This window comes from Schistocerca cancellata, chromosome 1 (assembly GCF_023864275.1).
Source record: "Schistocerca cancellata isolate TAMUIC-IGC-003103 chromosome 1, iqSchCanc2.1, whole genome shotgun sequence".
NCBI classification, from domain to species: domain Eukaryota; kingdom Metazoa; phylum Arthropoda; class Insecta; order Orthoptera; family Acrididae; genus Schistocerca; species Schistocerca cancellata.
The window spans coordinates 214967072-214984499 of record NC_064626.1 but is presented as its reverse complement, the minus strand read 5'-3'; the positions used below and the strand labels follow the sequence as shown (position 1 = coordinate 214984499).

Here is a 17428-nt window from a genome sequence, read left to right as displayed (position 1 = left end):
CGTCCCAGAGTTAGCAGCACCGTACGGCAGATGGAATTTTACCGCCAGCGGCGAGAATGAGAACTGTTTTAAATACTTAAAATGGCGACGTTTTCCTTACTTGAACAGCGTGCAATCATTCGTTTTCTGAATTTGCGTGGTGTGAAACCAATTGAAATTCATCGACAGTTGAAGGAGACATGTGGTGATGGAGTTATGGATGAGTCGGAAGTGCGTTCGTGGGTGCGACAGTTTAATGAAGGCAGAACATCGTGTGACAACAAACTGAAACAACCTCGGGCTCGCACAAGCAGGTCTGACGACATGATCGAGAAAGTGGAGAGAATTGTTTTGGGGGATCGCCGAATGACTGTTGAACAGATCGCTTCCAGATTTGGCATTTCTGTGGGTTCTGTGCACACAATACTGCATGACGACCTGAAAATGCGAAAAGTGTCATCCAGGTGGGTGCCACGAATGCTGACAGACGTCCACATGGCTGCTCGTGTGGCATGTTGCCAAGCAATGTTGACGCGCAACGACAGCATGAATGGGACTTTCTTTTTGTCGGTTGTGACAATGGATGAGACGTGGATGCCATTTTTGAATCCAGAAACAAAGCGCCAGTCAGCTCAATGGAAGCACACAGACGCACCGCCACCAAAAAAATTTCGGGTAACCGCCAGTGCTGAAGAAATGATAGTGTCCATGTTCTGGGACAGCGAGGGCGTAATCCTTACCCATTGCGTTCCAAAGGGCACTACGGTAATAGGTGCATCCTACGAAAATGTTTTGAAGAACAAATTCCTTCCTGCACTGCAACAAAAACGTCTGGGAAGGGCTGCACGTGTGCTGTTTCACCAAGACAACGCACCCGCACATCGACCTAACGTTACGCAACAGTTTCTTCGTGATAACAACTTTGAAGTGATTCCTCATGCTCCCTACTCACCTGAGCTGGGTCCTAGTGACTTTTGGCTTTTTCCAACAATGAAAGACACTCTCCGTGGCCGCACATTCACCAGCCGTGCTGCTATTGCCTCAGCGATTTTCCAGTGGTCAAAACAGACTCCTAAAGAAGCCATCGCCGCTGCCATGGAATCATGACGTCAGCGTTGTGAAAAATGTGTGCGTCTGTAGGGCGATTACGTCGTGAAGTAACGCAAGTTTCATCGATTTCGGGTGAGTAGTTAATTAGAAAAAAAATCGGAGGCCTTAGAACTTGAATGCATCTCGTAGTATCCTCCTATACACTCTAAGGAAGGAAGGAAAGAAAGGAGGGAATGATGAAAGAAAGAAAAATGACACACCACGAAGGAATTGTCAGTAGATACGATGTACTTGTACAGACAAACAAATTATTACAATTTCAGAAAAATTGGGTGCTTTATTCAAGAGAAAACTACTTGTATGAATATAAAGACCTCAGATGGAAAACCAGTTCTAAGCCAAGAAGGGAAAGCAGAAAGATGGCCCGGCCGGGGTGGCCAAGCGGTTCTAGGCGCTGCAGTCTGGAACCGCGCGACCGCTACCGTCGCAGGTTCGAATCCTGCCTTGGGCACGGATGTGTGTGATGTCCTTAGGTTAGTTAGGTTTAAGTAGTTCTAAGTTCTAGGAGACTGATGACCTCAGAAGTTACGTCCCATATTGCTCAGAGCCATTTGAGCCAGAAAGATGGACGGAGTATATAGAGGGTCTACACAAGGGCGATGTACTTGAGGACATTATGGAAATGGAAGAGGATGTAGATGGAGTTGAAATGGGAGATACGATACTGGGCAAGAGTTTGACAGAGCACTGAAAGACCTAAGTCGAAACAAGGCCCCAGGAGTAGACAACATTCCATTAGAACTACTGCTAGCCTTGGAAGGGCCAGCCCTGACAAAACTACCATCTGGTGAGCAAGATGTATGAGACAGGCGAAATACACTCAGACTTCAGGAAGAATATAATAATTCCAATCCCAAAGAAAGCAGGTGTTGACAGATGTGAAAATTACCGAACTATCAGTTTAATAAGTCACGGCTGCAAAATACTAACGCGAATTCTTTACAGACGAATGAAGAAACTGGTAGAAGCCAACCTCGGGGATAAGTTTGGATTCCGTAGACGTGTTGGAACACGTTAGGTAATACTGACCCTACGACTTATCTTAGAAGATACATTAAGGAAAGGCAAACCTACTTTTCTAGCATTTGTAAGTTTAGAGAAAGCTTTTAACAGTGTTGACTGGAATACTCTCTTTCAAATTCTGAAGGTGGCAGGGGTAAAATACAGGGATCAAAAGTTATTTACAATTTGTACAGAAACCAGATGGCCGTTATAAGAGTCGAGGGGCATGAAAGGGAAGCAGTGGCTGGGAAGGGAGTGAGACAGGGTTGTAGCCTATCCCCGATTTTATTCAATCTGTATATTGGGCAAGCAGTAAACGAAACAAAAGAAAAATTTGGAGTAGGAATTAAAATCCGTGGAGAGAAAAAAAAAACTTTGAGGTTCGCCTATGACATAGTAATTCTGCCAGAGACTGCATAGGACCTGGAAGAGCAGTTGAATGGAATGGACAGAGTCTTGAAAGGAGGATATAAGATGAAGATGAACAACAAAAGCAAAACAAGAATAATGGAATGTAGTCGAACTAAATCAGGGGATGCTGAGGAAATTAGATTAGGAAATGAGACAGTTAAAGTAGTAAATGAGTTTTGGTATTTGGGGAGCAAAATAACTGATAATGGCTGAAGTAGAGAAGATATAAAATTCAGACTGGTGATGGCAAGGAAAGCGTTTCTGAAGAAGCGAAATTTGTTAACATCGAGTATAGATTTGAGTGTCACGAAGTTGTTTCTGTAAGTATTTGTACGGAGTGTAGCCATTTATGGAAGTGAACCGTGGACGATAAATAGTTGAGATAAGAAGAGAATAGCTTTCGAAATGTGGTGATTCAGAAGCACGCTGAAGATTAGATGGGTACATCATGTAACTAATGAATAGAATTGGGGAGAAGAGAATTTTGTGGCACAACTTGACTAGAAGAAGGGATCGGTTGGCAGGACATGTTCTGAGGCATCAAGGGATCACCAATCTAGTACTGGAGGGCAGCATGGAGGGTGAAAATCGTAGAGGGAGACCAAGAGATAAATACACTAAACAGATTCAGAAGGATGTAGGTTGGAGGAGGTACTGGGATATGAAGAATCTTGCACAGGATAGAGTAGCATGGAGAGCTGCATCAAACCAGTCTCTGGACCGAAGACACAACAACAACATTCGAGAGAAAGAGCCTCACGATATTAGCAATTCGATAACGTGTTGGTCCATCTCTGGCCGTTATTCAAGCAGTTGTTAGACTTGGTGTTAATTTATAGTTATTGGATGTCTCCCTGAGGGAAATCGTGCCAGATTCAGGCCAGTTGGCGTGTTAGATCTTCAAAATCCTGGCATGGTTGAAGGGCCTTGGCCGAATGATCCAAACGTTCTCCATTAGGGAGAGATCCGGCGACCTTGCTGGCCAAGGAGCGAATACAAGTAGTAGAAGTGGTGTAGTCAACGAAGCACTTAACTAAGTCGTGCTGATATTCCGTGATCCATCTTACGTTTTGAGCTTTCGTTCTCATATGAGATTATTTCCAGTATCTTCAATATAGAAAAAAATTGTAGAGATGAAAAGTGGCTATTGAGTAAGTGTATTGTTACTACAGCTTACAAGATGGAGATCGCAATGTAACATGTCCAGAGGACGTACTGTGCAACGTACCGCCTTCTTTTCGACTTTGAGAAAGTTCAAATTATTATGAGGGTTTTTTGACGGGCTCTGGCGAGAATATGGAAATCCGGGAAGAGATTACAGGTTGAGTGGCACCACGAAACGTCTGCATTTGACAGGAGATATATTCTGTGTCACCAGACAGTGCCAGATAGTTTGAAGGCTGTAGCGGAAAGAAAAATACAGAATGTATTCAACAAATAATTGAGGACGTTGAGTGAAAGTACTACTCTGATAAGGGCTTTACCCTCGAACCCTCGGAACCGCACGAAATTATACTTAGACTAATGTTATATCATAAAAACCTCAGTGATTTGCGTCATTTTCATGCAAAACTCTGCAGTTGCCTGCTTACGCCATCAGACAGTGGCGAATTGTAAATGGTTGCGAAACACACTTGACCTCTTAGCCACAAACAATCCAGAGCTAATAGAGAGCATCAAGAATTATACAGGGATTTGTGATCACAAGGTCGTTGTAGCTAGGCTCAATACCGTTTCTTCCAAATCCATCAGAAACAAACGCAAAATAATTTTATTTAAAAAAGCGGATAAAGTGTCACTAGAAGCCTTCCTAAGAGACAGTCTCCATTCCTTCCGAACTGACTATGCAAATGTAGACGAGATGTGGCTCAAATTCAAAGATATAGTAGCAACAGCAATTGAAAGATTCATACCTCATAAATTGGTAAGAAATGGAACTGATCCCCCATGGTACACAAAACAGGTCCGAACGCTGTTGCAGAGGCAACGGAAAAAGCATGCGAAGTTCAGAAGAACGCGAAATCCCGAAGATTGGCTAAAATTTACAGACGCGCGAAATTTGGCACGGACTTCAATGAGACATGCCTTTAATAGGTTCCACAACGAAAAATTGTCTCGAAATTTGGTAGAAAATCCGAAGAAATCCTGGTCGTATGTAAAGTACACAAGCGGCAAGACGCAGTCAATACCTTCGCTGCGCAGTGCCGATGGTACTGTTACCGACGACTGTGCCGCTAAAGCGGAGTTATTGAACGCAGTTTTCCGAAATTCCTTCACCAGGGAAGACGAATGGAATGTTCCAGAATTTGAAACACGAACAGCTGCTAGCATGAGTTTCTTAGAAGCAGATACCTTAGGGGTTGCGAAGCAACTCAAATCGCTTGATACGGGCAAGTCTTCAGGTCCAGATTGTATATCGATTAGGTTCCTTTCAGATTACGCTGATACAATAGCTCCCTACTTAGCAATCATATACAACCGCTCGCTCACCGATAGACCTGTACCTGCAGATTGGAAAATTGCGCAGGTCGCACCAGCGTTTAAGAAGGGTAGTAGGAGTTCTCCATCTAACTATAGACCTATATCGTTGACGTCGGTTTGCAGTAGGGTTTTGGAGCATATACTGTATTCAAACATTATGAATCACCTCGAAGGGAACGATCTATTGATACGTAATCAGCATGGTTTTAGAAAACATTGTTCTTGTGCAACGCAGCTAGCTCTTTATTCGCACAAAGTAATGGCCGCTATCGACAGGGGATCTCAAGTTGATCCCGTATTTCTAGATTTCCGGAAAGCTTTTGAAACCGTTCCTCACAAGCGACTTCTAATCAAGCTGCGGGCCTATGGGGTATCGTCTCAGTTGTGCGACTGGATTCGTGATTTCCTGTCAGGAAGGTCGCAGTTCGTAGTAATAGACGGCAAATCATCGAGTAAAACTGAAGTGATATCAGGTGTTCCCCAGGGAAGCGTCCTGGGACCTCTGCTGTTCCTGATCTATATAAATGACCTGGGTGACAACCTGAGCAGTTCTCTTATGTTGTTCGCAGATTTTGCTGTAATTTATCGTCTAGGAAGGTCATCCGAAGACCAGTATCAGTTGCAAAGCGATTTAGAAAAGATTGCTGTATGGTGTGGCAGGTGGCAGTTGACGCTAAATAACGAAAAGTATGAGCTGATCCACATGAGTTCCAAAAGAAATCCGTTGGAATTCGTTTACTCGATAAATAGTACAATTCTCAAGGCTGTCAATTCAACTAAGAACCTGGGTGTAAAAATTACGAACAACTTCAGTTGGAAAGACCACATAGACAATATTGTGGGGAAGGCAAGCCAAAGGTTGCGTTTCATTGGCAGGATACTTAGAAGATGCAACAAGTCCACTAAAGAGACAGCTTACACTACACTCGTTCGTCCTCTGTTAGAATATTGCTGCGCGGTGTGGGATCCTTACCAGGTGGGATTGACGGAGGATACCAAAAGGGTGAAAAAAAGGGCAGCTCGTTTTGTATTATCACGTAATAGGGGAGAGAGTGTGGCAGATATGATACGCGAGTTGGGATGGAAGTCATTAAAGCAAAGACGTTTTTCGTCGCAGCGAGATCTATTTACGAAATTTCAGTCACCAACTTTCTCTTCCGAATGCGAAAATATTTTGTTGAGCCCAACCTACATAGGTAGGAATGATCATCAAAATAAAATAAGAGAAATCAGAGCTCGAACAGAAAGGTTTAGGTGTTCGTTTTTCCCGCGTGCTGTTCGGGAGTGGAATGGTAGGGAGATATTATGATTGTGGTTCGATGAACCCTCTGCCAAGCACTTAAATGTGAATTGCAGAATAATCGTGTAGATGTAGATGTTGTAGCTGCACTATCAAGTGCTCGAGCTGCGTGAATGGTATAGCTGCAGTGCGAATGTCTCTTGGAGTGTTCGCATTTGTGTTATGTACAGCGATGTCATGAAGAGAATTAATCCTACCATTGTGTTCCAAATATGAGGGACAAAGCTGCGACGTTTTGAATATCGAAATGAAATCGGGGTCGAGGATAGAGAGTTCAGGGATATATGAATAATATAATAATTCAGAGATATAATAGGGATGACAGAGAAATGCATGACTTTACGCTGGATAGATATACTGTTTTTGAAGAACAGGAAGAGCGTGTATCTGAAGATCGTTGTTCAAGTAGCACACAACGGTCATCTCCAGAACAACAGAAACAGTCCAGTCAAAGTGAATGCGAACTATCTCCACCCAGTCTTTTCGAAGATAAGTCTTTAGAAGATATTGATGACAGCGTACTAGCGAACATTTATGATGACTATTACAATCGTAGCTTTGGATACTTTAGCAAAATAATGTGGCACTATAAGATCATTAAAAGTAAATCAAATTGCAGATTAATTCAAAATTATGTGTGTAACAAAAGGCAAGCAGGAGCTCGTTTTAAAAGAAACAGACTGTCGCAACTACAGACTACAAAAGAGCATGTAATATTATTAATTTTACTGAGCAAGATCGTATGGATCTAAAGTTTCCTATGGAATCTGCAAATGTGGTCACTAGAAGCGCCAAAAATGGTTGTTTTGGACAATCAAAGCTTCGATTTCTTTTATCGACAATCTTCAGGCTGAATATGGCATTTCATCCGGGCATGTTACTGCACTTGTCACACCTATGGGCACGGAAGACGGTAATAGTATACTCCGAAGGCACAGCAGTCTGAGGAGAAAGTGAGCCTGTTTATGACACAGCGGGATGTGGAGAAAGGAAGTCTTCGGAACAGTGACCAAGAGTCGGTTCCAGTATGAACTGTCTTCATCATTAATACAGTCTCACAGAGGAGAAAAAACTATAGCTAATGTATCTCAGTCTGCACATAGCTCTACCCACAGCTACACAATTGATGTGACTTTGTTAATGATAGGCAGACTAGCAAACCATTTTTACGTCTGTTTTCAAGAGGTACAAGACACTTTTGGCCCAAATGTTTCCAGAAACTTGAAACAGCCTACCCACAAAACATTCGTGTGGAAGCAAGCGAAATGCAAAAATAACTAAAGAACACATGAAACATTGTATAACTTAACTCCTTGGTGAACATGTGACAAGTGAAAGTAGCCTGTTGGTGATTTCTGGTCAGGTCATACAGATCGCACCCTTCTAGATGCTCGTTCTCCAAAGATGTTATGCTGAAGACCGTCGGAAGTTCGAGTCCTCCCTCGGGCATGGGTGTGTGTGTTGTCCATAGCATAAGTTAGGTTAAGTAGTGTGTAAGGTTAGGGACCGATGACCTCAGCAGTTTGGTCTCACAGGATCTTACCACAAATTTCCAATTTATGCTGAAGATATTGCCACCGAAAAGAAAAAAAAAATGTTGCCAACACACTGATGCTTATTTATTTAGGGAATATAAGCTATATATCAGAAGGATTGCTGACTTTATAAGAATACAATGTGCCAAACTACAAGTGAAAAGAGACATGATCGTTATTTCATTATCAAACTTCACTATGTAATTTGCAATCAATATTCTGCACCGAAATATACGCCTGTGTTGCAATATCCTTGGCGAAAGGCAGGATATGACATTGATATACCAATATGATCATCAGTAAATGTAACTAGTGTGGCTTTTCATATTGGACTGCTTGAATGCGAAAGAGATTTTAAATGTAGAAACGTGTCTTTACTGAGGTGAGCACATTGTCCGTTCCAGTTTGCTTTAACCACTTCATCGAAATCCCGCATCTGAACTACGAGGGCTAATATAAGTACTATCGGGTGTGTAGGATATGTGTATTTTGCGCTGTTGTATTTGGCATTGTTGATTGAGAATGTAATGGTACACTGACATCATTGAATTACGTATAATTTCCCTACTGTGGTACACATATCTTGTTACTTTGTTTTCCTCTATTAAAATGTCACTTGTGGTAGAATGCAACCACTGCTTTTTTATGCTCGAAACTGATGTAAGCATGGTTTAGTGCGGTTCCGAGTGTTCGCAGTCATAGGTGTCCCTTGTGAGGGATTTGACACAACAGAGCAACTGTGGCCGCATCAAACTTGTCAGAAGATTGACGAAAAAATGTTTCCATATTTATTGACTTCTTGTCCAACGACAGTGATCAAAGATGCCGTAATAGCCTCGCGGTCGCTGAACGCTATTCACGGTCACTGAGCCGAAAGGTTCAGGCTTGTTTATTCTCAGCGGATCCAGTATGCTTTTTGGCGGGAGATAAATTTTCCAGGTGAGTTCAAAGAAACGCAGGGTGACGGACTGGTAGGTTAGGGGAGTGAGCTGCGAGGCGATACCGCTGGTGAACGGCGGGACGCTGCAGCGTGCAGTCGGTGGTCTCGACAAAGGGCGCATCCCCCAAGTAATTCTGCGCCCGCACAAGCGCCTCATTAACGCTGCCATAACACGCTTCCCGCACATTATTTAGCGTAATCGTAATTCTGGCTTTTAATGAGCAATGTGAGTCCAGACGAGGTGCTGCCACCCACCCACTCCCCACCAGCTCCGAACCCCAGCGCTCCCGTGAGATTAGTTGCCAAGTTTTCACAGCCCGAGTAATAAACGAGAGGTCGGCTCGCCTGCCCCCGGATAAAGGCGGCGGGGGGGGGGGGGGGGGAAGACCGCCCCACAGTTCTGCACCCTCCATCTGCCGGGCCGGAAGCGCCACCCACGCAGTCTCTTCGCCTCGGAGCCAGCGGGGAAGAAGGAATCCCTGACTGCGCCCACTACGGCAAAAGAACTTTTTACCCTTTTCCTCACCTTCGCCTAGAAGTAATAATTAAGCCTAACGCTATTTGCTCGCGCCGCTCCTTTGTGCCGGTGACACAGCCCTGCAGGCGGAAAAATTAAATTTACTTTCGAGATAAACTTGCGCCTTTCCGGGATGCATGGAAAAAAATGCAGATTGTGAATTAACGAGAACGAGAGAGAGAGAGAGAGAGAGAGACAGAAGCTTGCAAGTTCGTAAGCTTTTTTTTTCTCGGCGAAAATGGAACGAGGCCGACTCGAATTGTGAGCGCTAAGTCTGCGGGCTGAGTACTGTCGGGAAATCGGCTGCAAAATTTGCCCAAAGTTTTCGCAAACTCGCGGCGGAAGAAGCAGTGTATGAAATACACTACTGGCCATTCAAATTGCTACACCAAGAAGAAATGCAGATGATAAATAGCTATTCATTGGACAAATATATTATACTAGAACTGACATGTGATTACATTTTCACGCAATTTGGGTGCATAGATCCTGAGAAATCAGTACCCAGAACAACTACCTCTGGCCGTAATGACGGCCTTGATATGCCTGGACATTGATTCAAACAGAGCTTGGATGGCGTGTACAGGTACAGCTGCCAATACAGCGAAACACGATTACACAGTTCATCAAGAGTAGTGACTGGCGTATTGTGACGAGCCAGTTGCTCGGCCACCATTGACCTGACGTTTTCAATTGGTGAGAGATCTGGAGAATGTGCTGGCCAGGGCAGCAGTCGAACATTTTCTGTATCCAGAAAGGCCCGTACAGAACCTGCAACATGCGGTCGTGCATTATCCTGCTGAAATGTAGGGTTTCGCATGGATCAAAGGGTAGAGCCACGGGTCGTAACACATCTGAAATGTAACGTCCACTGTTCTAAGTGCCGTCAAAGCGAACAAGAGGTGACCGAGACGTGTAACCAATGGCACCCCGTACCATAAGCCAGTATGGCGATGACGAATACACGCTTACAATGTGCGTTCACCGCGATGTCGCCAAACACGGATGCGACCATCGTGATGCTGTAAACAGAACCTGGATTCATCCGAAATAACGACGTTTTGCCATTCGTGCACCCGGGTTCGTCGTTGAGTACACCATCGCAGGCACTCCTGTCTGTGATGCAGCGTCAAGAGTAACCGCAGCCACGGTCTCCGAGCTGATAGTACACGCTGCTTCGAACGTCGTCGAACTGTTCGTGTAGATGGTTGTTGTCTTGCAAATGCCTCTATCTGTTCGGGATCGAGACGTGGCTGCACGATCCGTTACAGCCATGCGGATAAGATGCCAGTCATCTCGACTGCTAGTGATACTAGGCCGTTGGGATCCAGCAAGGCGTCCCGTATTACCCTCCCGAACCCACCGATTCCATATTCTGCAAACAGTCGTTGGATCTCGAACAATGCGAGCAGCAATGTTGCGATACGATAAACTGCAATATCGATACGCTACAATCCGACCTTTATCAAAGTCGGAAACGTGATGGTACGCATTTCTCCTCCTTACACGAGGCATCACAACAACGTTTCACCAGGCAACGCCGGTCAACTGCTGTTTGTGTATGAGTAATCTGTTGGAAACTTTCCTCATATCAGCACGTTGTAGTTGTCGCCACCGGCGCCAACCTTGTGTGAATGCTCTGAAAACCTAATCATTTACATATCACAGCATCTTCTTCCTGTCGATTAAATTTCGCGTCTGTAGCATGTCATCTTCGTGGTGTAGCAATTTTAATGGCCAGTAGTGTAATTTGCAGCTGAGTTAAAGGGTAGTCTTCTAAGGCAGGAAACTATCTGAGCTTTTGCTTTATTTCCAAAGTGTAAGTAAATGGGAGATTCAGAACATAATGCAGTCCCGACAGTTTCAACTTGTGCTGCTTCTGTTGCGTAAGGTATCTCCTTCTTTCACCGAGCCAACTGAGCAGTGCTTGAGAATGTGGGCAGGCGTTTGAGATGAGGACGGTACACATTGCACTCCGATCATCCAAGCGAGGTGGCGCAGTGGTTAGCACACTGGACTCGCATTCGGGAGGACGACGGTTCAATCCCGTCTCCGGCCATTTTGATTTAGGTTTTCCGTGATTTCCCTAAATCGCTACAGGCAAATGCCGGGATGGTTCCTTTGAAAGGGCACGGCCGATTTCCTTCCCCATCCTTCCCTCACCCGAGCTTGCGCTCCGTCTCTAATGACCTCGTTGTCGACGGGACGTTAAACACTAATCTCCTCCTCCGGTCATCCAGACTTCACATTTACATCTGCATCTACGTGATAACTCTACTGCTCACACTTACCTGTTTGGGGACTATTTCTTAATCTTTCCACTCACAAAAAGCACGGTACAAAAACGAACACTTAAATCTTTTACTACGAGCTCCGATTTCTCTTATTTTATTACGAAGGCAATTTTGGCATTCGAAGGAAAAAAAATGGGATCGAAATTTCATGAAAATATCTCTGAAATGCCTGAGCTAGCGGATTAAGTTGTGGAAAGGGGCCAAAAATTGTTGCTGTCAGTTGCACTCAACATACAAACTTTATTTATCAACGCAGAATATCACACAAGGATGCAAAACACCCAAAACTTTAATCGACCTCCTTTGATTAACTTTAGATACGCTAAAGGCCAGACTTTACATTCAAGAGACAAGGCCTAAGCAAGAAAGTGAAATACAAGGTTCTTCTGCTTCTTGCTTTAATTTTACTTTGTAAACGGTCGCTGACCACGCAGTCATGTTCAAAACTTTAATTATAAACATCTTGTAACATGACCCTTGTGTCTTGACCGATTATCATCCCACTTTCATAGTCTATTAACTCGCCTTGTTCTGATATGTTCAATACACACCCGTCTGTAACAAATGCCCAAATACTGTGGCTACACTCGTGCCACACGGCCGCATCCAGCAGCAACAGTCTGGCACCGTGCGAGACACATTTTCGAATGGGACAACATTTCATAGTCCAAATATTTGAACGAACATGTTTACGCTTATACTAAATACATGAATCTTTTAACTTTATTGCATTGGCCGGCCGGAGTGGCCGTGCCGTTCTAGGCGCTACAGTCTGTAACAGCGCGACCGCTACGGTCGCAGGTTCGAATCCTGCCTCGGGCATGGATGTGTGTGATGTCCTTAGGTTAGTTAGGTTTAAGTAGTTCTAAGTTCTAGGGGACTGATGACCTCAGAAGTTAAGTCCCATAGTGCTCAGAGCCATTTGAACCATTTTTTTATTGCATTGCTAATTTTTGCCATGGGGAGATAAGAATATTCACTGTACTCAATATTGTATATAAATTTATGTTTCATACTCTTTGAAGAGATTCTTACAAACAGCCTTAGAGATTGGTTCCGTATTCAGCATGCGAATTTGTGTACCATGTGTTACTGGAAGTAAGATGTATTTCGTCCGCTCTAGCTTTTAAGAAACGGCCAACATACTTACGTATTAACTAGCTGTTACCCACAGCTGCAATCACAAAAAAAATGGCTCTGAGCACTATGGGACACAAGATTTTAGGTCATAAGTCCCCTAGAACTTAGAACTACTTAAACCTAACTAACCTAAGGACATCACACACACCCATGCCCGAGGCAGGATTCGAACCTGCGACCGTAGCAGTCCCGCGGTTCCGGACTGCAGCGCCAGAACCGTTACACCACCGCGGCCGGCTGCAATCACATACGGGTAGTTTTGTTGTGATAAGTGATGGTAAGTACGTAAGCTACTGTACGCTGCAATAACATCAGCTCCACCCATGTGTCTGTCTGTTCGATTAAGCGAAGCTCGTGACGAGCACCCCGCCCTGCCCCGTCCACAGCTGTCCTAACACGGGATGCAGCGGTAGCGTTCTCGCTTCCCGCGCACGGGGTCCCGAGTTCGATTCCCAGCGGGGTCAGGGATTTTCTCTGCCTCGAGATGACTGGGTATTGTGTGTCTTCCATCCTCATTCACTCGCAAGTCGCCGTAGTGGCGTTAAAGAACTTTTGGAGCGCCGGCCGAACCGCCCCGCGAGGGGTCTCCCGGCCACCAACGCCATACGCTCATTACATGATGCAGCATCATGCGCTGTGTCACTGTCGAGTAGTGAACACACGCGGGCATAGGCAGAAGTGCACATGTACGCATAGTGCTATTGAAGTAGCTATACATCATATAACGTGTATATTATGTAACAAATTTAATAATTTTTAACATGGTTTCTGTTACTGATGTCTGAAAATATATTCCATTCCCCTCTCCATCTTATGAAAGGTCGTCGTTTCTTTTTTGTTTTACTTTCTAAAATAGCCTGTGTTCTTCTTCAGGGTTCAGACTACCTCCATACCAAATTTCTTCGAAATCGGTTCAGCGGCTTTGTCGTCAAAACGTAACAGACCTATTTTCGCATTTATAACATTAGCATGTATACAACTTTAAATTGGGATATCATTTTTCCATGATTTGATTTTCATAAACTAAAGATGTAGAGCCCCAAGCTATGCTCAAGTTACCTGTGACAGCCCCACGAAAATTAGTCTTTTAGTTATGGAGATCAGCGTGTTCCAACAGCCAGACAGACACGACCGATTTCGATGAAACTATAGATCACGATCTCTTTTCTTCTCGTGACCTGATTTTGATGAAATAAAGCCTATGCGCTGCCTCAGGGTACGATCATGTTGCCTGTGAAAGCCCCCCCCCCCCCCCCCAAAAAAAAAGAAAAATTCGTCTAGTTCAATCAAACAAATGGAAACATCGATTTTACAGTTTTGTTATCAGTAGAGGAAAGAATATATAGATATAGATTGAACATATGAAAAAATGCTTATTGTTTTCCTTTTGAAAGGAAGAGTAACTTCTGTTTTTTGGCTGTGTGAAATATTTTCTCCACAATTATGGCGAGGACACATCATGTTTACATAGTGTCTCTATTAAATGTTACATAACAAAAATCGTAGTCATCGAAGCACTCGAGGAGGTACCTGCGAAATGAAGAAATTAGAAGCGCAATTATCTTATCTGATTGCTGTTGGTCTACCTGTCAATCCACACTAATTTGCAATTTACAAAAGTCTTAAGTCTATTTACATCGAGAAAGCTAATTAACGTGTACATATAGACCACTCACCTTATTCGGTTACATCTTCTCTGTACATATACACGAACATAAACTAACAAATCATTCCCTGGAAGTTCAAATTTTTGTAAAGGAACAATACAGGCATATTCACATAGTTAGGCATCATTTGTCATAGACAGAGTTCACCTACCTTCTCCCCGTAGCACGACGGACATTCTAAAATTAAATGGAATTAGATTATACACTACGTAATCCAAAAGGCTGCAGTGTCTACAGTTTGATTAGTTTTACAAATGCTATACAACAAAACCCAGCGCTACACTAGTATTCTTAAGCTACAATGGTACTGTACAATGCGGGTTGGATGAAATGGGGGTGAGATGTGATTGCATCGCCGTCCAACGCACCTCATCATATCTTTCACACATTGCAAAATGATCTGTCATGATAAAGGAGGAAACACTTCACTTTACCTTGTAACTGTAACGTGAGGGAAGATGGTAATCTAGCAGCATTTTAATGCCCTTTTTGTACTTAAAAGTACGTGTTTTTCAATTGTGAGTATACAATTCCTTTTCAGGGTGGTCACGAGAGAGAGAGAGAGAGAGAGAGAGAGAGAGAGAGAGAGAGAGAGAGAGAGAGAGAGACAGAGAGACAGAGAGTGGAGTACATGAAATATATTCGCATTGCGAATATGGTCAACCGTCAGCTGTATAATGGAATTTCTCGTTTATCGCGAGCGGTCTTCTTACCATTTGGCTATTAAAGCACAGCTCATGGCCAGACCTCAACTTCAATATATCGTCAACCACGCGTCTGCAACCTGTATTCGTGCATCCATTACGTATATTCCCCTACAGGCAGGACATGGCTTGCCCGGTATCGGCGGATAAATACGATATTTCTGTACCTGTGTACATAATGGATATACGAGTAACGGCAGTAGTAGCCGCAGTGCCTGTTTCTTCGGACATAAATGCATGTTCGACGAAACTTTGCGTCGTAATTCGGAGTAACACAGGCACTGAAATATCGCAGAGAGATAGGTTGTCAGACAAGAAAGGACAAATGAGCTAACCATTGGTCTTGGAGCAAACATCCGAGCATTCATGTCATGTAACTTATGAAAACCACGGACAATGTTCTCTGTGGAATATGTTTGATGTCACATCTTTCCAAGTAAAAGACTAGTACGATATTCAAAAAGCTTTTTCAATTGGACGACCATCCTTTAACACAGATTTACGGATGTGTGTCTCCTCATGGTAATGGTCATTCTTGCTGATGTCTGTTATATATTACAAAATAAATTTAACATCCCTCCTCTTTGGTTTGCGTTCTTGTACCCCATGCAGTAGATATAGTGGCGTCTCTTGTAAGAATACAAAATAAAAGTTCGCGATTAGACTTCTGGTGGGTCCTAGGATATCGCTAACAGTTAATTATTTCTGCCACCGCTCCACTTTGATTCTGGGTTGGTTAACATTACAGGTCCACCCGCATCAGTTGGGAGAAATCATTTCATAGATCAAACCGTCCGCCCCGATAGCTGAATGGTCAGCGTGACAGACTGCCGTCCTCAGGAGCCCAGGTTCGATTCCCGGCTCAATCGGGGATTTTCTCCGATCAGGGACAGGGTGTTATCTTCATCATCATATCATCCCCATCCGGTGTGCAGGTCGCCCAATGCAGCGTCGAATGTAAAAAGACCTGCACCAAGGCGGCCGGGCCAATGACGCCAAACGCTCATTTCATTTTCATAGCTCAAACCAAGCTAACGATCATATCCAGTGAGGGACAGTAGCGTTCAAATAAACTTGTACAAACTAATACATTAGCGTGAGGTTTTAAACTGATACTTAATGCTACCTAATGCCCATTGTGAATAGAAGGAAGCCTCAGATATTGGTGACGTAAGACTTTACCCATGTTACTGCAGTAAAGGCTTGTGCAAGCACTTTCAGATTCGTTCATAGAATATCTGAAAGTGGTTTGTCAGGGATGTAGGCAACCACCTTTATTTTCAATGGTTCTTTTGATTTAGAAAACATTGCGGTACGTTTGGCTCAGAACTGATGATACTAGGATCTGCATTAAAAATCCTAGCAAATGCACAGAAACATTTACTGAATATTGTTGATAAAACGTATTTGCTGACCCAAGCAACTCGAATGTATGGATTGGAAGCATTTTTCTGTCACTGCGCCAGCTGGTACAACTCTAATTTTAAGGATGGCAGCTGCATTATTTTGCATTGAGATGGCTCTCAGTTTTGTACAGAGTGAGGTGGCACAGTTGTTAATGTGATGTATTCAGAAGGGCTGTGTTTCAAACACTCGTCCAGCTACATTTATTTCGATTTTCCGTGGTTTACATAAACGCTTATGGTAAGTACACCAAAGTCTCAGGCGACCGTCCTCGTCGAAGTGAACTCGTCTGTCTCACAAAATCTCAATGTTGATACCTCTAAATATCCTCCCTCTGATCACAAAATAGCACTATAGGAATGCAGGGATGCTTCTTCACAGCCAGTTGCTCCTTTGACTCGTCACAAAATCAAACAAGTGCCCCACTTGTGATAGGGATGTCGCCAATCAACACGTAGTCGCGACAACGAGTTAACGAGTTGACCACCAGGTGGCAGGCGTGACAGTTGGCGACGAGGTGCGTTCGGCGACGGCAATCGAGCGGTTAGCGGTGAAGAGTTGGTGCTCGAGTGAGTCAGTGGGTTGGGACGGGGCTGGTGTGGTGTGGTGAGGTGAGGTGAGGTGAGATGTGATGTGATGAGCTGCTCTAGCTACTTACGTCCTGTGAGTGGGTGCATGAGAGTCGGGTGGGTGCCCGCAGCGGTCGCGGCCTGCTGCTTCGGCTTGCTAACCTTCGTGTTACTTTTGGCAAACTCGAGGCGGATCGTTTGGGGCATGTCGGGGTCGAACCGTACGCCCTGCTGCAAACAAAGTTGTGTGGAGAAGGAAACAAAAAGAAGAGAGAGAGAAAATTACTGGCAGGAAGCAGTGCTTTTAATGACTCCGGACTCCGGCCAAGTGTTCACCAGTTGTCGGGGTCGCGGGTTTAAGTACAGTACAGCGAG

At 44.0% G+C, this 17428-nt stretch overlaps 1 protein-coding gene across 1 annotated transcript in view; it reads right to left on the bottom strand.

Moving 5' to 3' along the window:
• Positions 1–17428, bottom strand: part of LOC126169189 (protein couch potato-like) — a 195459-nt gene that overhangs the window by 146382 nt on the left and 31649 nt on the right. Inside the window, exon 4 of the mRNA XM_049920621.1 lies at positions 17143–17284. Coding sequence (XP_049776578.1) covers positions 17143–17284 — 142 coding nt within the window. The remainder of the gene's footprint in view (positions 1–17142; positions 17285–17428) is intronic.